General features: G+C 65.1%; 1 protein-coding gene across 1 annotated transcript; it reads right to left on the bottom strand.

The window, feature by feature from the left end:
• Positions 1-2,000: 2,000 nt before the first annotated feature.
• Positions 2,001-22,305, bottom strand: GPT2 (glutamic--pyruvic transaminase 2). The gene is made up of 12 exons (XM_054570299.1): positions 22,197-22,305; positions 21,716-21,979; positions 16,868-16,957; positions 15,179-15,287; positions 13,024-13,157; positions 12,290-12,533; positions 10,504-10,583; positions 9,682-9,818; positions 6,784-6,958; positions 6,287-6,442; positions 5,246-5,358; positions 2,001-4,182 (listed from the first exon to the last, which is right to left on the bottom strand). The coding sequence occupies exons 2-12, from the start codon at positions 21,956-21,958 to the stop codon at positions 4,092-4,094; spliced, it is 1,572 nt and encodes a 523-aa protein (XP_054426274.1). The 5' UTR covers positions 21,959-21,979; positions 22,197-22,305; the 3' UTR covers positions 2,001-4,091.
• Between the last annotated feature and the right edge of the window lie 247 nt (positions 22,306-22,552).

Here is a 22,552-nt window from a genome sequence, read left to right as displayed (position 1 = left end):
ATGCACGGCAACGTCGGTGCACCGTAAGACTAATTTATCGACGCTTTTTCTTCCGTTCCTTGTGCTTCGGTGTCGTGCGGCGGATTCGCAGCGTGGTGTGCGGCGCTGCGTTCCCTGTGCTGTGGTGGTTGCTTTGTTCCTGGCCACAGTCCCTGTCTGGGAGAAGGACGAACACGGGAAAGCCCCCTGGTGACTGAGTCGATGGGGAGGGCCTCCTGAAGCTACGGCTCGGCCGCGCATCAATGCGGCCTTGGGTGGTTTGCCCCAGGCACCGACGGCCCCCACGCGTGCGTGCGCTGGCAGAGGAGAGATGCTGTGGGCCAGTGGGCGCGCAGGGTGGACGTTTGCCGCTCCCGCACCGCATCACCGCCGAGGAATGTCACGCCATGATGGGCGTGCGCGGGCTGTGCTCAGCGTTCCACAGGGCGATGTCATTGCCCCAGTTACAGAGAAGGAGGCCAAATCCCAGCGATGGGAAGGAACTCAGAGAGGTCATGGCTATGAAGCGATGAGGAGAGAGATCCAGGGCAAGTGCCAACGCCAAGGCGCCAACCACGTCAGCAGCCCCAGCAAGGGCGGCTCCTCTTGCTCTTTCCTGCTGGCTGCTCCAGCAAGCGCCTGGGCGGAGCCTCATCGGCCTGGTGGTGGTCAGCGCCATCCTTGGACCGATCGCTGGGGTCAGGGTCACCGGGCCCGGGTGTCGGGCCCAACCGTGGGCCTTGAGGGGCGGCCATTCTCCCCGAGACGGCAGGCCTGGGCGGGGCCGACGTGTCCGCAGAGAAGCGGCTCTGGGCGGGGAGGGGAGCGTTCGCGTGTTTGAGAGGCATCGCTGTCCACGTGGGGGGCGGGCGGAAGGCTGGTGTCGCCTCCACGCCTGGCTTCGTGCTTCCGTCCGTTTCCACTGTCGTCTGCGGCCCATGGGGATGTCGGGAGGCCATCCCTAGAGCGCCCTTTCTGATAGAAACGGGGGCAGCACGGGGCCTGAGGACCCCCCGTCAGGAGCTTGACCACCTCTGGGGCACGTCACCTGTTCCGTGTCCCCACGGCCTCCCCCGCAAACGGGCGGAGGACTCCGGTGGAGCTCTCAAGCCGGTCAGCAGGTCAAAGTGGCCACCAGGCTGCGCGCCAAGCGAGGCTGTGCCAGGAAGCAGCCCCGGCCGCCCACACCTGCCCAGCGAGTCAAGGAGGGGGCAGTCCGTCCTCCGAAGGCGCGGTGGTGAGCGCGTCCGCCCACCCCGAAGGCACGGTCTCCACGTTGAGGGTCACATAATTGGCACGTGAGCACAATGTCCACGTATCTGCCTTTGCCCCTCCTGCAAGAGGTGCTGGGCACTGGGCGCTGCCTGGGAGCTGCGCGCCCAGGTGTCCGCACTGAGGCGGGGCGGTCTGGACGGCCCGGCTGCTGGGTCAGAGGGCGTGGTTGCTTTGCGGTGACATGCCGCCGCCACCGGTGGGGGTGCCACAGGTGACCAGCTCCCCGGCAGCTCGCCCACATTTCCACACGGAAACGCTCTTATCTTAGGGAGAGGCCGCTGGTCAGCAGACCCCGTGCAGGGCTGTGTGTTGAAAGGCGGGCCATGAGTGTGAGACATTGCGCACGACCGGGACCTCCCCGACGGATTGCATCACACCGTTCAATGCCTAGGATGTGGGTGCTGAAAACCGAAGCGGGAAGGTGTGTCATGACCTGCTGTTAGTCGGATGACAAGCCACTTCCAATGGGCCGCTGTGTTGGAGCCACGCCTGCCGACCTGACAGTGCGCCTGCCACGTCGAAACTGATGGTTTCCTTTGTGTCTGAGGTCAGTGGGAGTTTAACTATGTTTTCAGTATGTAAATATACGCAAAAGTCGAATAATATAATGAGCCTCCACACATCCACTGCCCCAGTATTTGGGGGAAACGCTCGTTGTGCTAGAAATGCACAGTGAGGGTGTACAGGTAGCACGTCCGCTTGGTTTTTAAATGTAAACTACAAGGAAAAGTGAAGCACAGTCGCCATTTTTGACACATATTTTATTTCACAATTTCCAGCAGAGCTCTCTCCATCAAGTGCCTCGCTCAGGAGATGCCTGGGAGAATCCACGCTGCACAACAGGGACAGTTGGGCTTGTCGGCTCCTCCTCCAAATCCACACGTCGGGACGGCCAGCCTGGCCCCCAGGTGTGCGGGGGTGCCCCCCCGGCGGGCGGCCGCCTCGAGGTGCGGACATTGCCAGGGTGACCCCAAGCGACAGGCAACTTATCGGGCGGTGCCCCAACAAGGCACCCGAACAGAATCTGCAGAAAACGAAATCTCTCATGACCAGCGCCCCTCCCTGGGGGCAGCGTCCTAAACCAGCGCCCCGATTCGGTTTTCATCGTTATTTAAAAAGCAAACCAGTGTATACAGCATCTTTTTAAAAATCATGTAAACGTTGCAAAATGTTTAGGGGTTATTTATAATCTGAAGAGATTTGTTAAAAAAATCTACTGTACTTGTTAAGACTACAAATACTAGCCTACCCTCCCCCTCCCTGCCCCATGAGAAAATCAACTGTTACAAAAGATATAAAAAATAGACTAGCCTCTACCCTTTAACTCTTCCACCAGACAGCCCACAGCGCTGGCTTTCGTACCGTTCAACAAGCCCAAGGGCAATGGCTCCATTTTTTTAAGGAAGGACAAGTTCCCACATATTCCCTTTGTCCTCCCAGGTGGTGGCTGCCTTGTTCACAGGGACTGCGATGCCAGCGTGCGGTGACACGTGGACGTTTTCTATTGCGCCCCCCTCACGGGAGGCTGCTCTCAGAGCCCCCTCTGTTTCTGCTCCAGCTCCTTCCACTTTGTCCTGGGACTTGCTGGGTCCCGGGACTCCTGAGCCGGCTTTGGGTCCCCCCAGGCCGGTGGGGGAGGGGCGCCCACTTTCTGGAACCTTAGGCAGGCCTGCTCAGCCAGGGAAGCCGCATGCTTGGGGGAGGGTACCCCGCCGCCTGGAGAGGTGGCAGGTGCTACGGGACAGCTGTCTAGGCAGGGAGGGCCGGGCATCAGGTGCGGAGGCGAAGCACTCGCACACGACACGTCGGTCCTCTCCACGGCAGCCGAGCTACCAGGCACTTCAGCCGACTAATGGCTAGGAAATGGACCAAATGCGGTTTGAAACGCTCCACAGGCGCGATGGGGACAGGGGGTGACGGTCAGGCAAGTCCTTGAGGACGCCCTCCCGCCATCAGGACGTTTTCTGTGTTGCCGGTTCCCGCTGCGGCCAGCAGAGGGCGGTGTGTGTAAAGGCGCCATCACGCCCCTGGCGGATAAAAACGGGAGGGAGCCACCCGCCACCAGGCAGAGTCCCTCTGCTGTCGCCGGGCTGTGCCCGCCGCCCCAGCCTAAGCACGCTCAAGGGACCCCTCACCCCCCAAGCCCTCGTGTGTGCATGGGGTCCTCACTACCTGATTCTACCCGGAGCCTGGCTCACACCCCTGCAGGACACAAGAAAACCCCTGGCCGTGGCCCCCAGTGCCCACCACCGCCCAGCTGGGCACTCCCCGCGACCCACACGCTGCTGCCCTCGCCATTCTGGCCTGAGACACGGGCCGCCTGCCCCGGGCGGAGGGTGCCTCTGAGCCTGCAGAGGACTCCGGGCTCCGCAGCCGGGAGGGCTGGCTTCCTGCCCCACGGAGGGGCTCACGTCCCAGGTCACGACGGGACATGGGGTCTCCGGTCCTCTCCAGGGCTAGGCCAACGGGCTTCCCAACGTCCTGTCCCTCCAGATCCGCAGCATCTCACCCACCACAGCCTTGTTGTTTCAAACCCCACATGAACCTTCCAAAAGCAACACCACCAGGTTCAGAGAACAGGCTGTCCACGTTCCCTCTACTTTGGTTGCATCGGAAAAAAAAAGAAAAAAGAAAACGGGCTTCTGAGACATCCGCAATTCACATTGGCTGGGAAGAGGACTGCTCCCAACAGCAAGGCACAGAGGAAGGTCTCCTGGCGCAGCGCGAGGAGGGAGCGACGGGCGGCCCTCGGGAGGCCCTCGGCAGCGTCGCCGGGAGGCGGGGCGCGTGTGGGGCGTCGGGAGGCGCGCGCCCGGCTCCCGCGGGGCCCCGGGGCCTCACGCGTAGGTCTCCAGGAACTTCATGTGGAAGTCCTTCACCTTCTGCAGGACCATCTTCAGCTTCTCCACCGGCGGCAGGATGGTCATCCTGCCGGGAAAGAGAGTGGCGTCGGCCTGCGTGCCGGTCGCTCCGGCCAAGGGGAGCGGCGCGGAGCCCACGGCTCAGCCCCCGACTGCGGTCCTGGGGACGAGGGGGTGGGGCTGCCGCCCCTGTCCCGCACAGCCGGGCGCTTACGGAGCCGCTGTTTCCTCCCCGTTCACACACTGCGTCCTGGAGCAACGGGCCAGAGGCCGCATTCAGGCCGAAACCCTCGGCCGATGCCGCAGAAGGCCCGCACGGCGTGGACCGGGGTCCTGAACGTCTCCAAAGCGCGGCTGTCCACAATTCCTGGTCTTACGGGGACACCCCTCCTGCCTGACAGGCCTCTTAGGTCCCCCCCGCAGCCTCCCACAGCCAGAGCCTCCCTCGCAGGTCTCCCTCCCGGGGAAGCCCCAAGTTGCCATGGTAACTAAGTCCGCCCTCCAGTGCCGGCCGTGTGGTGCCCAACCCTGAGGCAGCTTTCGCGATCAGCCCTGGGTGGCCCGGGTGGCCCCGCAGGAAGGCGGAGCGCCCAGCACCCTGACTGTCCGCGCGGGCCTGCCGCCCACGGCCGGACCAGCCGAGACGGGGCTCCAGGGGCTAAGCTCGTCGTGTTTCTTTTTTTAGTGTCTGCAGGGGACACCGGAGGCGGTGCCGTCCTGAATGGACCCGGCTCCGTGGGGAGCCCCAGCTGGCTCGGCCTCAGAGTCCCCGCCAGGCAGGGGCAGCAGGTCCCCTGGTGCGTCGGAGGCAGGACCTCAGCAGGCGTGAGGTGCCGCGCATGCGCGGCCACACCCTGGAGGCTGGATGCCGCCATCGTGGGGACGGGAAGGCACGGGGAGATACAGAAAACAGCAGCGGGCACGTTCCAGACGGTACGTGAGGGAGGAGGCGGCGGGGGTGGGGTGGGGTGCCCAAGTGGTCCAGGAGGTGACCCGGGCACAGGGTCTCTGCGGGGCAGAACGGGGGGCGGATGGCAGAGAACACCCAGGGGAGGCCGGCGCTGCGCATCCCAGCCACCGAGGCCAGAGGGCGCCCTATGGGACCCGCCCCTGGGGCCCAGAGGCGGTACCTGAAGTGGTAGGTGCCTTCCCGCTGCCCGAAGCCGCTGCCAGGCACGACGCAGATGCCCGTCTCCTCCAGGAGCTTCATGCAGTAGAACATGTCGGGGGCCATGTCACGGGCCTGGGGGGACAGGCAGGACTCAGGGCCCCGCACGGCGCCGCACAGGCACACCGCTGGGGACACCGGCACTCACAGCGGGGACGGAGGTTCCTTCCCGGGACGAGGCCGTCCCGTATCCCCCACCCCCGCCGCCCCCTGGCACCGGAGACCGGACGCTCCGTGGCTGGTGCGGGAGGAAAGACCCCAAAGGGCGGCAGGGCGGCCATAGGCCGGGGCGGCTGCTCTTAGCAGGGGGCACCTCAACGTGAAGGTGGCCTCCTGCCCCCCGAGCCACGTCCCCTGTGGCGGGGGGCCCGGGGTCTGCACCAGGGGGCTGCACAGGAGCAAACTGCTGGGGACGCTGTTGACGTGCTTCCCACCCCTGGGTTTGCACAGCCTGAGGCTCTGCCACGTGGGTCCTCGGCCCTGACCCAGGACCCCGGCAGGGCAGGTCTGGGGGGAACAGGCTCTGAGTGTTTAACGCGGTGCCGAGGACAGGCCTCAGAAATACTCAATTCTCAAAGCAGGGTCTGTGGCATCGCCTGAGAAGTCGCTAGAAACACGGACCCTGGGACCCTCCCCGGCTTCCTGAACTGGAACCAGAATCCGAACAGGTTTGAGACGTGAGGCTCGGGGGCCCAGCGGCCAGGCAGAGGGGACGGGCGGGGGGGTTGGCACCCGTCCCCGGCCCGCACTCCGTGTCAAAGGCACCACGTCCTCCCTGGGCACCCGCCCCAAGGGCACTGGCACCAAGGGGGCCCGGGCAGCCCCCCTCGCCGGGGGCCGCCCCCTGCCGCCCAGCAGCACAGCGTGTAGGCACCGCCGCAGTCAGCACCCTCTCTGGCTGAGGGCCCCAAAGTTCAGAGCCCCCAGGCAAGAAGCCGCCCCCACCCCTGCCGCCCGTCCCCAGTGAGCCCGGGGCGAGCCGAGCCCCACCCGGCGCCCTGACCTGAGCTGCCTCCACGGCTTTGGGGGGGATGAAGATCCGAGGAAAGGCGTACAGGGCCCCCTGCAAGGGGTTGCAGTGGACTCCGGGGACTTGGTTAAACAGGTCTTCTGTCAGCTTGGCTTTCTTGGCCAGATTACTGAGGACAGACTCTTTCTCCTGACGGGACAGAGAGAGCACAGGCATCAGCCTCTCCCGGCATCGCAGCAGGGACCGACTCTCCAACGCCAGAAGGGGGCCCCCGGGGAAGGCGGGCGGGCGTGTGTGTGAGCAGAGCCAGCCCCGGAGGAGGGCAGGACAGCGGGCCCTCCGGGAGGAAGGGGGGTCGCCGCACCCGCGGCAGGCACAGCCTCCCACTCCGGCACGCGCCCAGCTGCGCCCTCAGTCCCCCACCCCGGGGGAGCTCCCGCCCAGAGGAACCCTCTGGGGAGAGGCCAGCCACGCGGGTGACCCTGGCTGGGCCGGCATGCGGGTGGAGGGGACGCGGCCCCGGGACTCACCCGGGTGAACTGCTCGAAGGACTCCTCGCCTGGCACCGGCGGGTTCACCACAATGTCCATGGCCGCCTGCCCGGACACGGGCGGGCACAGGCGCACCGAGAGCAGCTTCACCAGCTGGCCTTTGATCTCGGGGTGCAGGTTAATCACCTCCATGTAGCCCCCCCTGTAGCCACACCTGGAGCGGCGAGAGGGGAAGAAGACCTCACCCGAGTGCCTCCCGCCACCCGGGAGCTCCCGCGGCCCCGGCCGATGGGAGGCGAGCGGGGCGCGCTGCGCGGGTTCCTCAGGACCCCTCACAAGGAGGGAGTGTGCTCGCTCTGCTCTTTCCTCGTCTTCCCTAGATGGGGGGGCCAGCGATGCGGGCCACATGCTGGGGAGGCGGGGCCAGACCCCCCACCGCCCGCCTTCGAATGACCTTGTGGAGCGTGGCCTGCCCCGGGCTTCCCCTGCCTTGGGGCTGCTGTCGGACACACACACTTTCGTCTCATTGGAACCCCTCTATTTTGGGGCCTCTTCGTTGTAGCAGCGGAGCCCGAACCCCAGCTAACATGCCAGCCCCCGCTCCAAAGGGACACAGACTCAGGCGTTGGGGCTGTCGGGGGCTCCCCTGCGCTGGGACAGGCGAGTCACTGAGGGGGCAGCAGCCTGAGGCTTGTGCTGGAGCTTTCTGCGGCCTGAATACAAAGTCCGCCCAAGGGAGAGCAGAGCCGAGAAGGCCAACGAGGCAAAGGAGGAAAGCGGACCCCGGGCCCCGCTGATACCGTGAAGCCAGGTCCAGCTTCACGCCTGGGCTTTTTCCTGATATGGATGAAAAAAGGAAAAAACCTTTCAGGACGAAGTCAGCCCCCTCAGGGGTCCTTTCTGGAGCTGCGCCTCCCTCCTGGGACTGGGCCTGACCGCGCTCGGACCAATGAGCGCCCACGTGCAGCGCCCCCGACGGAAGCCCGGCCTCCCCTTCCTCTCTGCCCCTGCCCCCTGCCCCGCAGAGCGCCAGGTAGGGTGACGCCCCCCATCGAACGCCCTCAGCCTCACTGGCAAAGGCAGGCTCCCCTCGGATCCCTGGGCGGGACTCGCCAAGGCGAGCAGACAGACGCTGGCGTCGCAAGCGACTCCCACAACAACTGTCGGAAGAAGGGACTTCCTGCCTAATCCTGCGCTGATGAAACAACTGTCGGAAGAAGGGACTTCCTGCTTAACCTCGTGCTGATGAGAATCAGAGAATCGGGTGGAGAAATGCCGTCTAAACCTGTCAGCAGGATGTGAGGACAATGGGTCCTATCAGGAGAGCAACCTCTGGGGGCTGAGTGTGAGAAGAGCGATCAATGACACGGGCTGCGAGGCACGGGACAAACACACTGGAGTGGGGGACATGAGCTAACAGCAGATCTGTTGAGGAAGAGAGTCTAGCAGCGGCAGCACTGTTACAGGCAGACCAGCAAGATGCACGAATCCACCCTTGTCCACATCAAATGCAGCTGAGGACAGCCGGGCGGCCTCCCCACAGGACAGCCCCTCGACCGGCCAAATACATCTTTGAGCTTCAAAGTGACACAGGCCTCCAGCTGAACAAGCGAGCCCCCTACGGCCCCGGCGCCAGGCTCATCGGGAGCCTCCGAAATGGCGGGAGCCCGGCCCTCCACTGTCACGCCCTGGCCTGTCCTCCACAGGTGCCTGCGCTCCCCACAGCATCGAGCAGTGAGGCCCGGAGACCAGCCTCGGACCTCCCTCCGTCTCTCCTTGTGAGACATCCCGGCTCAGAGGCGCATCTAAAACTCCGTCACGGGCACCTCCCAAACCGGAATCTCTGGCCGGACACGGTCCTGTGCCGCAGACCCGCCCCCGTGTCTGCCTGGACAAACAACGGGCGTTGGCTGATTCAGCGCGTCTAACACCGGCCCCGCTGTCTCCCCTGAACTGCTTCACCCACGGCCTCCCTCATCCGTCGCTGGGTGGTGACCCCACCCTTCCTGCCGCTGGAAAAGAACCCTGGGAGTCCCCCCGCTACTGCGTCTCCCACCCACATGCCAAGCAGCCCCGATGGCGCCCCCTCCCAGGGTCCAGCTGCGGACCCACGGTCGTCTCTCATCTCTGCCCTGGCCCACGATGCCTCACCCGGGCCGGACCTGCCTCCTGACGTGTGTCTCCATGTCTGCCCCTGCCCCAGCACCCAGCACCCCGAGAGAGGCTGGTAAAGCGCCAGCCGGGGGGCCTCGCCTCTGCCCCTGCCCTCCACAGCTCTCGGCTCACTCCGAGCCCAAAGAGAAGCGACCTCAGCGGCCCTGGCCTCACCTGCTGTGCCCCCTCTGGTCGTGCGCGGCCCCCAGACAGCCCCTCCCTGTGTCCCCTTGGGTCTTAACTCAGAAGCCAACTCCTCGGTGACGCCTACCCCCTGGCATTCTGCCTGACATGTGATCTCTCCCTCCCTCTGGCTTCACAAGGACATGCGCTCGCTGCTGTGCCCGCGGCTCAGCACAGGACCCGGCAGGGGCTCAGGCAGCAGCAGCGGAACGAACACGCTCCCAACCAGAGCGGACTCGGTCCCGTGGCTAAGGCGGTGCCCGCCAGGCTGGGCCCACAGCCCAGCAGCGTCTGTCCATTCAACAGGCCACCCCAGCCCCTCCAACTTGGCCGTCGGGGCCACAGCCACAGGCCTGGCAGAGAGCACTGGCGCCGGAAGCCGCGGTGACGCCGCTTTCTCGTTCGCCCGCCCACACGCCGGGCCGACTTCAGACGAGCCCCGCACCGGGCTGTCCTGTTGCCCCAGGCGCCCTGGGGAGGCGCGGCCCGTCGCTGGCGTCTCTGGCCAGCCGAGGCCGTGGCTCCGGGCAGCCCTCGCTGTCTGGGGCTGACCGCGGGGACCAGGCGGCGGGGCAGCGGGAGGAGGTGGGGCCCACGTACTCGCCCATGTAGCCCTTGGAGGTGGAGTGGAAGGAGGCGAGCTCCACGTTGCTGGAGTACTCGGGCCCCATCTCGGAAAGCACCTTCTTAAAGGAGTGGAACCTGCAGTCCGGAGAGTGCACGTTGTCCTGGTACACCTGCGGGGGTGGGGGGCGGCCGACAGGGGCTCAGGGCTCCTCGCTGCTTCCAGGGACCAGCCGGGAGGTGCCGGGCTGGATGCCCGGGGATCCCTCCCCCGCACACCCCACCCCCGACTCCAGATCACTTTCTACCTCTCGTGACCAGCCACGGACAACGCGGAGGCGCCCACCCAGTGGAGCAGTGCTCCCCGAGTGTGCCGTGGGTGGGTGGGTGATGAGGGTGGCCCCCTGCCCTGCCCCAGCCTCCCTGCTTGGAGAGCGAACCGTGCTGCCCCCTCTGCCCCTCAGCGCCCGCCCAGGCCGCACCTGTTCTGTCTGACCCCTTTCCCCGTCAGCCCCCCTGCTAGACCGTGACCGTGAGTCCCACGCCCATTTTGTCCTCTCCTGGAGGCCGGGGAGCCGAGGCTCCGGGGCATAGGGGTCGGTGGGAGGCCTAGGCCTGAGACGCGGTTTGGGTCCTGGATCCAGCCTCTCACCTGTCAGCCCAACGCCTTTATTTTTTAAAGTTTAAGTGGTTTGGGTTCGATGTCTGAAATGTATAACTGAGTCCAAACCAGGGAAGGATGCTTTAGGTGACGGCTTCGTCCTTGGGCAGGCTCCCTCCCCTGGCACTAGGGAGCCCCATCAGGCCAGGGTTCGCGCCCCGACCACCCTGGGGACAGCCGGCAGTGGCAGCACCTACCTCGTCAGCCAGGAGGAAGAGCTTCTCTTCCCAAGCAAAGTGGATCACATCTTCTATGCACTTTCTGCTCTGCACCTGACCTGCAAAAACGCAGCAGAACCCGACTGTAGGTTGTAACGCTGTTTAACTCTCCCCTAGGTAAGAACCTCACCCAGGATCACTCACGTGTCCTGTGTTCCCTGGTGGCTGTGCCTGACGGGTATAGTAAGTATATCATGTAGATATGCACATACATTATTCATGTATATGTGAATAATATATGTGCATATCTGATGCAAAGCAGTATAGGTCGAGTATATTACCTTTTCATTACAAATAAAAATACCTACATTCCTGTCTATGCAAGAATATGTCTGAAAAATTATATAGTAGCTGCATCTTATAAACGCACGGTGTGACTCAGCTTACATTTCAGCCTTGAACTATCTAAGCAATAAAGCGATTCCTTTACTAAAAGACTGACTGTGTCCTGCCGAACAAGGGCCAAGCAGGCTTCCGGTGAGGCCAGCCCAGGGTTTAGGGGTCTGGGTGGAGGCCGCCCAGGCCGGCTTCCATCTTCCACGCCCCGTCTTCCAATAGTTGACCAATTTTCACTCATTTGGACCCCAGAGAGTGAATAAAGCGTCTGCCTGCTCCTAAAGTTGCTCCTTAAAAGACCTACAACCCCTGTACCTGTTTTACCAAGAAACGGTTATTTCCTCCCAGACAGCCAGGTGGGGACCGACATGAACACCTGCCCCAGAAGTGACCGGCCCTCTAACCTAAACTGCTCATGCACGGAAGTCCCTACGATGGCCTCCGGCCAAAGCCGGGAGCAGCAGCCTCAGCTGGGAGCTGGGGAGACATGCAAATCATCCCCCCACCCCGGCCAATCACAGGAGAGTGCGAGGGCGGTCCAGGGGCTGGTCTCTTTACAAGCTCCAGCTGCCTGGGCCCCCTCCCCAGAGATTCTGGGGGGCCTCCTGGCCTCTAGCGGTTTTTCAAAAGCCCCCTTTGTGGTTCTGATGTGCAGCCAGGACTGAGACGCTGGCTCCCTGTCATCTTCCGCCGGCCACCTGGTCAGGGTCTTCACCCCTCACCCCAGGGTTGGCAGGACAGCCAGCTGCCCGTGGTCTGCGCTCCTGCACTCAAGTGGCGCTCCCCGCGCATGGGAGGGAGCGCATCTGATGTTCCCAACAAGCAGACGCCACAATCAACTCCAGCGCGTTCTTGGCCCCGACCCAATTCATCTCAACAAAGGAGAGAGCAGCCCTTGTTCCCGGCCTCCGAACGGCATCCAAATAGCGTGGGGGGCTCGGCGGCCAGCAGCCTGGAGAGCCCACACAGGCGGGCCTGTGCTATTTTTTTTTTTTTTTAAGAAAAACATGCAAAATTAGGAGTGATTTTCAGCTCCTGGGAACAGGTTTTTTGTTTGCTTTAAATACGGCATTTCCTTTTCCAGGCCTATGGGTCCGCGGCAAGGCAGCGTCTAAGACACACAAAAGTGCACACACCAGCGTTCTGGAAACTGGTTCAGAAAAACAGGAGGCCCAGGATGAATGGGGACGCTTGTGTGTGAGAGCCCTCCAGGGGGAGATGGCCAGGCGAGAATGGGGGACACAGGCTGGCCCAGGCCTCGCTGCCTCCGCTGGCAAGCCCTCGGGGCCTTCTGTTAGCAAAGCTGAAAACGGACTGGGAACCCCAGAACCAAGACGACTTCACGTCATCCCTTAACCCTCTCGCGCCCAGGCATCTGGTACCCCCGCCCCGCCCCCGCCCCAACCCCACAAGGACGTGGTGCGCTGACCTGTGGGGTTCCCGGGGTTGATGATACACAGCACCTTGGGGTCACAGTGCTCCTTGGCCTCCCGCAAGGCCCGGCGGAGCTCGTGCACGTTCAGGGCCCAGCAGTTATCCTCGTCCAGGTAGTAGTTCACCTGCACGGCGCCGAGCTCCGAGATGACCGCCGAGTAGAGGGGGTACTGCGGGATGGGGATCATCACCCCCGTCCGGGACTTGCCGCCCCCGGAGACCAGGATTTTCAGGATCGTCTGCAACACAGAAGTCCCACCTCGCTGGGGCCCCGTCGTGCCCCGCCCCAGCCTCGGCCCCGCGGCCCCGCGGCCCCGCGGGAGCTGCTTAGCTTCCCCGAGCCTGTCCGTCCTCAGCTGTAAAAGGCCTGCTGGGAGGGGCGAGCAGGATAAGAAGATGCTTTGAAGTTCCCAGTGCGGTGCCAGACAGAGCAGGCTCACGGGGCATGCCGAGGGCGAGAACAGCGAACGTCGCCCCAAGGACGGCCGCGGGACACCCCCAGGGGCCCCAGGGCGCCTGTCCGGCTGGACCTGTTGCGTGCGCTCTGCGGGAAACCGAGGCTGCAGAAATGTCCAGGCTCACGAAGACAGAGCGAGGCAAGGACAGGGCAAGGTCGAGGGCAGAGGCTGAGGCCCCGCCTCCCCGGCGCGCCTCCCCCCAGCAGCCCGCAGGCTTGGCCCGGGCGCACAGGGCTGCCTGCCGTGCGGCCAACACCGGCCTCGCACGTACGGTGATGCCGTCGCTGGCTCCCGTGGTCAGGTAGATGTTGTCGGGGTCCGCGGGGACACCACCATCTCTCCGGGTGATGTAGGCGGCCACGTCCTCACGGATGCGGTTAACACCCTGGCTGGCACTGTAAGACCCTGTAAGACAGCACCCAAGACAGTGAGCAGGGGCGGGTGTCGCTCAGATCGTACGTGGAATCAACAGAGGACGGGGGCGGGGCGGTGGTTTGGCTATCGGGGGGGGGGGAGCCTGATTCCCTCTACTCTAAGCTCTGGGATTGTGGCAAACTGCTCAGCCACCCCCCTGGGCTTCATCATCCGCCCGTCCTCTCACCCACTTACCAACCCACCCACCCAGCCAGCCATTTACCCTCCCCCACCCGTCTGTTCACCCACCACCCACCCAGCCACTCACCCTTCCACCCACCTGTCTGTTCACCCACCCGCTCGTCCACTTGTTATTCACCGACGGCCGACCAGGCGAGCGCTGGCCGAGGCCTTGGCTCCCCCGCCCCGGGTCACCCGCCCTGCTGGGATTTGCGTGTGTTCCTTGACAGCCGGGACCGCGGTGTCTTATCCCCGGTGCCTACACGTGGCCCCTGACCTGGAGAACGCGTCGGCTGGCAACAGCACCGCCCGGCCGCCCCAGGGGTCCGCGGCCCCGAGCGAAACCAAGCACAGCCCCTGGGGCTGCCGGGCGCGGCCCCCGCCCGGCCCGTGCCAACACTGTGCCCCGGGGCGCCTGGGGCTAAAACCTGGGCTGCCAGTTACACAAAGGCCAAAGGCGGGCAAAGCCAGTTTCCGAGGCCAGAGGTCAGGGCGGAGGTGCCCGCTCGGGGAGGGGCACAGGCCACAAGGTGGCCTCATGGAGCCGCCTCCCTGCCCTGGGCCCGCCGCCCCCCAAAGGCCGGCCCTCACCCGCCAGCCAGCACCCACGCCCGCAGGCCAGGCCTTCCGGCCTTGCCGTCCTATGAGGGTCCAAACCCCACGATCCCCCAAAGCCGGCCTCCAGTCTCTGCCCGGGAAGCCTGTGCTAAAGAGGGGCCCCACCTGCAAGCTCTCTGGCCTTTCGCTTCCCTAGTGACTTCATTCCATACAGACGAAGCCCGGCCCCTTCCCACCGTGCCCCTGCCTGCTGTGTGTCTCCTCCCCCCGCCGGCCGCCCCACACCTGAGGGGGCGACTGCAGCCAGGAAGGTAAGCCCAGGGCTCTCGATAAAGGGACAGAGCAAAAGGGGAAGGGAGCAGGCAGGACGGTGACAGAGGGGCCAAGGGCGGCTTCTCCCCTGCTGAGCACACCACAGGAATCCCTGTCCCGCCTTCCGGAACAGCCAGGCACGGGTCCTAAACAAGCTCTAAGAGCCACTGTTTTCCGCTGGGCGCGGGACGCCAGGTCCCCTGCGTAAGCGCTGGGCAAAGGGATGGGGCAACAGTAAACAGGAAACAGACAGATGGGAAGTGGGAACAAAGCACCGAGGCCCGCAGGCTGGAGGCCCATCTCGGCACAGAACGGAGGGACAGGGCCATTTTCACATCTGCAGGGGCCATGCCAGCTCCGGGAGGCAGGCGCCGTGCCGGGCCAGGCTCCCCATGACGGGACCGCGGGCTGGGTGGCGGGAACACAGCAAAGCGGGAGGGTGGGCAGCAGGGTGGAACCACAGAAGCCGCCAGGTGGGGTGGGGGCAGAGGTGTGCTGGCGTCGCTGCGCTGTCCCCCCGACCCCGGCGGGCTGCCAGGCCACGCGGGGCAAGCTGGGCCCTGGGCGTCCACTCCGCCTCCTCGCACTGAGGCCGGCCGCCGGTGAGCCCTTCTGCGGCCGGGGGGCTCGTCCCAGCCAGCTCCCAGGGGCAGACCCGTTCCAGCCGAGCCAGGAGCTATGCCTCCCAGGCCCGGCCGGCAAAAGACGGCATTTACCCCGCTGCCGGCTCAACGCCAAGGGGGCCGGCTCAGCGCCAAGGGGGCCGGCTCAGCGCCAAGGGGGCCGACCGCCAGGCCAGGCGAGCAGGGGAAGGCTGCTCTGCGTCGCCCTGCACGCCAGCCGCCCCCACGCTCCCTCGCACGCACACCGCTCCCTCGCACGCACACCCCTCAGCCGGCCCAGGCCCAGGCCCAGGCAGTGCCCGCCCCCACCCCCTGGGGCCCAGCAGGTCGGGGCCTCACCCAGGCTGTTGCCGCCACAGGCCTGCAGGATCCGCCGGGCGCGCTTCTTCGCATCCTCTGGGAAGCTGGGGCTGTCCAGCAGGTTTGGGTAGGTGCACAGTGCCATCACCTGCGGGGACAGAGGGACGGGCTGGGCTCCCGGCACCCCGCCCCAGAGGGCCAGGAGGGCATGAAGGACCCCGGGCAGGGCAGGTGACAGCGATGGCCCCGAGGCCTGTGGGAGCCGGGGGTGAGTGGGAGGAGGGTCCTGGGCTGCCGGCCGCAGAATGGAGACAGGACAGGCGGGGTGCGAGGTGACCTGGGCTGGGGCCCAAGGTGGGCCGTCATGGGAAGAGCCAGGAAGAGGACAGACCTGCTGCTTGGCCCCCCGCCCAGCTCCGTCACACAGGCCAGCGTCCGGCACTCCACGGCCACAAGAACCGGGGGCCTCCTGGGCAGGGGCAAGGTCACCCGCCCCCTCCCTCCCCGTGACCCCTTTCCTGGCCAGAACGGAGGACCGGGTCTGCTTTCTCATCTCTGTAGCAACAAATCGCCCTGACCTCACAAGCAAGAAAAACTGAGTAAGGAAACGCTGGCAAAAGTGCCGGGAGCCCCAGCTCACGGGAGAGCCCATGCCGGCACCCCTCCCCGGCCGTTGCCCGGCCCGCCCTCCTTTCTGGGCCACCTGTAAGGTCAGGAGAGGCGCCAAGGCTGTAGGAGGCCAGCGCCCGGTGGGTGCGGCCGGCCCTCGCATTGGACATGGCGCCCAGCCAGAAAAGGCTGCGGCAGCTGGAGCCCTGGCGTGTGCGGGGAACCTCCACGGACAGAGGCCGCTCCAGGACCCGTCCTTCCAAAGCTGTGTGCTGCCGGGACAGTGAAGGGCCCTCTGACCCCCTCCGGCCTCTGCCTCCTGGGCAGAGCCACGCTGCCCGGTCCGCTCCACTCGCCCACCCTGGGCCCCGCTGGCAGCCCGAGGTCAGCGCCAGCCTCGGCGGCCCACCCCCGAACCTGCATGAGCCTCCTGAAAGCAGAGCCCCGGCCGCCCCCCCCCGGCCCAAGGAAGCAGGGTAGGGGGAAGGGAACTGGAGCCTGCAGCGTCCCACGCCTGCCCCGACCTGCACACCTGAGCCACACAAGGAACATGTGTTGCCCCCACACGGGCCACGGTTCCTCTGTGAGGAAAAGCGTCGTCACAGCTGGTCTCCAGCCTCCGTCCGGGAGACCCTATGGGTTCCCCCCAGCCCGCCAGCCCCACAGCCTCAGCCCACACAGCACCTCTGCGGCCGGTGCTCAAAGGACACACTGAGGCCCGCCGCCCGGAGACGTCGGGACGAGCTGCATCACACCGGCAAGGCGGCCGGAGAGCAGCGGCGGACCAAGGCCAGCGCCGCACACTCTCCTGCGGGGCCCAGGCCCCCACACGCCTCATGCCACCGAGGCCGGGGGTCCTCCCAGGCAGTGCTGCGGTGGGCACGCTCAAAGCCGCCCAGCGGCCTCGCCAGCCAAGCTCCAAACTCGGCCTCCGGGACCGAACGCCACGGGAGAGCCTCGCCGGGGCCTCACACAGCAGGGACCCCCCAGCAGCAGGCTCAGGGCTGTCCGACAGCCCCGTGAGGGGCGGTGGCCGAGAGGGCCGGCCGGAGGGGCTGCCCCTCAGGGGCGCCTCCCTGGGGGACCCCGGGGCCTGCTGCGTTCTGAGGGCCGGCTCACCTGTCGGAGGAAGGTGATTGGCTGCTGGCCCATGGCCTGGGCGTCCCCGATGTTGGCACGGATGACCTCGGTGAACGGTTTTTTGATACCCTGAGCAGGGAGAAAGCGACAGCTGGTTACTTCAGAGACTCAGACCGTGGATCCCAGAGGCCACGCAAGGTTCCCACAGGATATTAATAAGCAGCCTTATTTTGAGCCTCACCAGGTGCTGGGCACGGTGCCAAGCCCGGTCCCACTTAACCCTCGCAACGGCCCCACGAGGAAGAATTAGTATTAACCCCCCTTTACAGACGAGGAACAGAAACTGGCCAAGGCCACAGAAAGGGTAAGTGCGCATGCCGGCCTTCGAGGCCGGGCCCCAAGAGCGTCCTTTCTAACCGCCACGCCACCGCCTCCCGCTTCCCGGGAAGGCCGGGAGCGCGGTTCTGGGCTGCAGCCCACGGCCCAGGGCAGCCTCAGAGCGACGTTGAACCGAGGGTCCAGGGCGCGCGTGGTGGAGGGAGAGGACCCCACAGCCCCTGCTCCTGCCTGTGTAAATGGACAGGTCCTGCGGACACCCCCTCCCAGAAGACACCATCGACAACGGCCCCGACCTTGGCTTTGCAGAATGAGGAATGTGGGCAGATTTTCACTTTTTTTTTTTTAGCATCAGGGAAGGAAAGACTGGCTGAAGAGCAAAGCCGAGGCCACCGCCTGAGCACAGAGAAGAGGCCCCAACGACGACTTCCTTGGGAGGCGGCAAGGACGCCTGTGTCCAGACCGGGGAGGGGGGGCGGGGGGGGGCTTCGGGGGTCGGAAATGCGGGCACGCCCCCCGCCCCCTGATGAGAGCAGGCCGAGCCACTGGCCGCGTTAGAGTCAACAGGTCCAAGGCCTCGCAGCGCAGCTGGGAAGGTGACCTGGGACAAGCAGCGTGAAAGGCGCCCGGCCGAGCTCCCACCCCGTCCTCGCACACCGTGGCACCAGGGCAAGGCCGCGCATCAGGGCGGAGAGAGGAGGTGGTGGCAGGGCCCAGGGGCCGGGGACTCCCTCCCACCTCCACACGCGCCCTGCGTACAAATTTTAACGATAGAATCTTATCATTGTAACACTAGCCTTTTTCTCCGTTTCTCACAATTGTGAGAGTAAAAGCAACTTCAGACAACTCTCCCTTTTTAAATCAGCCCTATGCGCCTGAAGTACAAACCAGTGGGCTTGAGGGATGAAAGCAGCTGCCAATCAAGCGTTCCCGACCCTGGGTCCACCCCTCAGCCCCTCCCTCGGAGAAATTCCCCAGCGGCCTTGGGAGGAGGCCTGGGGGGCTGAGGAGGACACCCTGGAAGTGGCCCTGGGCCCTCATAAACAGGGCCTGACCAGTCTCCAGAAGCTGTGTTTCTGTGGAGGAAAGGGGCCTTTTATCTCCCTGTGCCCTTCTGCCGAGTTCTTCCTGGCCAGCCACCATGGACAGATGTCCCTGGGGGGCCTGGAGAAGCAGCCAAAGCGCCCTGAAGGCCGAGGCCGGGGCGGCGCTGCTTTGGACTGGACACCGGTAAGAGCAGGCTGGGGACAGGCCGCAGGGCATAGGGCTCAGAGTCCATCCCACGGGCGGGAGCCAAGAAGGCTGGGGACAGAGGCCAGGCCGGGCCTGACACTCCCCCTGGCACCGGCCCGGGCTCCTGGCACGGCCCCTGTGTCGGCGCGGCTGAACCGCCATGGCCCCCAGGCCTGGGCCCAGCCCACGCTGCAGCAGGGAGCACATCTGTCACGGCGAGGGCCAGGGACCAGCGCACAGCTGCGGGCCCCTGGCAGCCCCTGCAGGGAGGGGATAATGCCCCACTCAGGGCCCGCCGACAGGGAGCCTGGGGAAGCCGAGCACCCCTCGCTTGGGTCTCGGTGCCATGACGGACGAGCTGGGGGACAGGCAGCTGGCTCTGGAGTGACGGGGCCCTGCCGGCCCTGCCAAGGGCCACCAGACAGAGGAGAGTGTCCTGGACGGACTCCTGCCCACACTGCCTGCTCGGGGCCTCAGCCCCACCCCAGGCGCCGGCTGGTCAGCACGCGGCGCCCCCGGCCCCTCGCAGCACCCCCGACCCCACCTGTTCAGTGCGCCCGCGCACGGCCTGCCCCGGGCTGCCTCCCTGTAGGGTACCGGGACGGATTCCCACCCAGCAGGGCTCCCTGCCCACTCCTGGGCTCACGGAGGAGGCTGCAGGCTCTGGGGACGGTGGCTTTCAGGGAGTGTCGGTCAGTGGGGAGAAGGACAAAAGAGGTGGCACGGGCCTTCTCACGGGCCCAGCGTCTCCACGAGGGTCTATATTGTGCAGTCGCATCTAAACTCTAATGACCAGTGAGATTTCCCCACCTGTGCCCGGCCCACCCAGGGTCTCTAATCCCGGTTCTTCGCTTGCTGTTGGCACATGCTACGCTCAGCACCTCCGGGGCCGCAGAGACCAGCTCCGCCCTCCAGCCAGAGGTGTCCTGCCTCGACCCGTGTTCTCTACAAACAGAGGCAGAGCGGCTCCTCCTGCGCCAGCTTCCTCCCCTCCCCCAGGAAGGCAAGGGAAGAAGTAGGTTGATGGACAGATCTTTTCAAACTCGGAGTTGCAGCTTATTCTTCAGGGAACGCGGGGCTCTGAAAAGCCGAGGGGTTCTTCCCCTCAGAGCTGTCGTCAGGGCGAAGCAGGGCCTCCTGAGCACAGACCCCGGAGGAGAATGGCCCCTTCCACGCCCACGGGGCCACCCGCCCCTCCTCCAGCCCTCCTGGGCCTTCACCACTCCTACCGCGGGGACTCACAGGACTCGCCTGGGAAACCACCCCAGAGCCCGCGTCCAGCCAGTCGGCCCAGTGGCTGCAGAGGGCCTGGGGGCTCTGGAGGCTGTAAAGGCCTCGGTGCCACCAGGGCCCCCTCTCTCCTTCTACAGGTGACAACGTGAGATTCCCGCCAAGTCGCCCTACTCCTTGCGAATGCCTCCCCATCCCGTCTAGAACCAAATCAAACCCCTCTTAGCCGCAGCGCAGTTTAGATCACTACAGTGCAAAACTGGGAGAGAAAAACCAAAGCCAGGCCAGGCCGAGCCAAGGAAGAAAAACTCCGACGGCTTGCTCAGCAGGGCACCGGTGCAGCCGGCACCGTCTAGCAACTGTCTCCGGAATGGGAGGTTCCGGGAGGCTGCGCTGGCTTGGCTGGGCCTCGCTCCCCAGCGCCTACAGCCAGGCAACGGGGACCCCACAGGGGGAAACGCGAACGGGAAGGGAGGACCTTGAGTGAAAGTACCAGGCAAGGCAAGGGCCCGGAAGAACGCCTCAGCTCACTCAGTGGCAGGACGTGGGATGTGGGGCGTCTGTCCCAGACACCAGAGGGTGTTTCTGGCTCAAGCGATCAAGAAATTTGTTTCTTTGCAATCACTGAGCCATACCCTGCTGGAAACCCTTCCTGGTCCCCCACATTCACACCCAAAGTTGGCACCTGAGAAATCGGCTGAAAAGCGATAAGCCGGGAACTGTTGAACCTCAGCTTTGTTTTAACAGGGAGATTGTTGTCGCAAGTGGGGCCCACTCCGGCCTGCCAGCTCCCAACAAGGAGCAGGGCAGCAAACACCTGTGCTCCCGCCCAGCCACCTCCTGGCCAGGGAAGGAGGAAACCCAGCCAGCCTTCGGCGCCAGCTTTAAACTTAGCCCCGTAAGGAGTCAGAGGGAGACACTGGACCCTGACCTGTCCAGCTCAGCCTTTTGAGTCAGCAGAACTGGTTGTTCCAAGGAGATGTCAACAGTCCATGAGATCACCAAACCCTTCAAGTCACCATAGAAGGGGGACCAAGTGTCATGTCCCCTTCACGGCTTCCTGCCACGCATTCTAAGACACTCAGTGACCAATTCAGCGGGAGGACCAGTTCTGGTGCCTCTGAGAGCAGGATCAAGGGAACCTCCCCTGCCCCCATACAGAGCCAGACCTGTCTTGAGCAAGACTGTTTCGCTATCTCAAAGGCTTTCATCAGTTCCTACCAATCTTAGATGTGCTTATCTTTTGACATTCCCTTCTTGGCGTCACCTGCAGAAGTCCCCCCAGGTTAGAAGTCCCACGGGGCCCCTGTTACGACCACACCAGCTGCCCTGGCTGTGTGGCCCCTTTTCACACAACTACAAACTCAAGCCCCCAGCCAGCTGCCCAAGAAAGTCCCTACCAAGGTCTGAAAAGCCCAAGTCTCCGACTACCTGACTCCTCAGGGAGGGGTGGCTGTGTCCTCAGACAGAGGACAAAATGCGGCTGCGCACCATGGTTTCAGGGCGAGCCTAAAACAAGGAACTAGGCAGGGCCCTCCTGTCCGCCTCTCCTCAGGGACTCACTATTGGCAGAATGGCCCACAAGGTCTTGGACAGAGAGAAAAAGTTTGGGGCACCCCCCCCCCCCCCCCCCCCGTGACCACCTTTCCACCACTACCACGCGGCAGCGCATCCCACGCCCCTCCATTTTACTTTTTTCAAAGGACTTCTTCACGCTCTGAAATTCTGCTGATCTGTTCACTGCTCCTTGCTGTCTCCCTGCCCTACCCCCACCCCACCCGCGTCCCCAGGATCCGGGTGCCAAGCGGGGAAAACAGCCACCTTATCCACATAACACGCAGTGCCCACCGAACACGTAGGGCCAGGCGCCACCACCGCTCAACAAGTGAACCGCATCTGGGGGTCTCACTCGGTGCCGAGTGCCGGGCACTGGTGGGTGAAGGGCGAGGGGGAAGGCACTGTGTCGTTCCACGCCAGCCTGGCCGACTGCAGGAGCCCCGCGGGCTTGGAGGCAGTCCGGCGCGCGGACCCCAGCCTCGTTCCCCTGTCGGCGCCCCGCGGCCCCGGGGCCCGGGAGCCCGCGCTCACCCGCTGCAGCTCCAGCTCGATCTCGCCGGCTTTGAGCACGATGGGTCCCCGCACCGCATACTCCACCGCCTTCACCTGCGGGTTCATGGACTCGAGCGTCAGGATGCGCTCGCGCCGGCTCCGCTCGGGCCTCACTTTGAGCACGGCCGGGGCCTCGGCGGCCGCGCTGCTCTGACGACGGCCCCAGGGGCCCAGGGTCCGGGGGCGGCAGCCCCGCCGGACCAAAGCCGCCGCTCGCTGCATCGCTCACCAGCCCTGAGAAACCTTGGCACAGAAAAGAGAAAAGGACATCGCTCACGGTCCAAGGCGGGCACCCGTCCGCCTGCCCCCAAGCCCAGCCAAGGGCTCCTGAAGCGATCGGTGCCAGCCCGGCTGCGGGGCTGGGTGCAGCGGCAGGACCCTCCATCGCCCCACTGCAGAGCCAAAGCGCTGCACAATCGGGCGTTGCAGAGGCTGTGCCCAGTGCATGCATGCAACGTGCCTGTCGCCGCCTGGCCGCCTCCCGCCGTTCCGGCTCGCGCGCACTCCAGGAGCCGCTCTCCCGCTCCAGCGCCCGCACCCGCAGCCCAGCGCCCAGCGCCAGCACCGCGGGGTCCCCTGCGCTCGCACACCCACCTCCGGCGACTCCGCCCCGGGCTGCCCGCGGGCTCCTGGGTTTTGTAGTTTCCCAGTCCGTTTCTGAAGTGGGTGTGGGAGCTGGCTGAACTACAAGTCCCATAGTGCACCGCGCTGGTCTGATGGGGGCCGGGCGGGAGGCGAGAGCCGGAGCCCGGCTCAGCCCGGGACTGAGCAGGCTTTGTCCCGGCAGAAGCGGGGCCGGGCGGGGGCCGCGCTCTC

Source organism: Pteronotus mesoamericanus, unplaced genomic scaffold (assembly GCF_021234165.1).
Source record: "Pteronotus mesoamericanus isolate MK-2021 breed Mesoamerican mustached bat unplaced genomic scaffold, CSHL_Meso_final contig_202, whole genome shotgun sequence".
Classification (NCBI taxonomy): Eukaryota; Metazoa; Chordata; class Mammalia; order Chiroptera; family Mormoopidae; genus Pteronotus; species Pteronotus mesoamericanus.
Note: the sequence above shows the minus strand (reverse complement) of the source record. Positions and strands in the feature narration are given on the sequence as shown.

Bases quoted from the DNA above. Each gene is read 5' to 3' on its own strand.
- GPT2 (XM_054570299.1), bottom strand. From the start codon at position 21,958: ATGCAGCGAGCGGCGGCTTTGGTCCGGCGGGGCTGCCGCCCCCGGACC. The intron at 16,958-21,715 runs GTGAGCGCGGGC...CTCCCTGCTCAG, and splicing joins TCGAGCTGGAGCTGCAGCGG to GGTATCAAAAAACCGTTCAC. The intron at 6,959-9,681 runs GTACGTGGGCCC...TCGCCGCTCCAG, and splicing joins TCCAAGGGCTACATGGGCGA to GTGTGGCTACAGGGGGGGCT.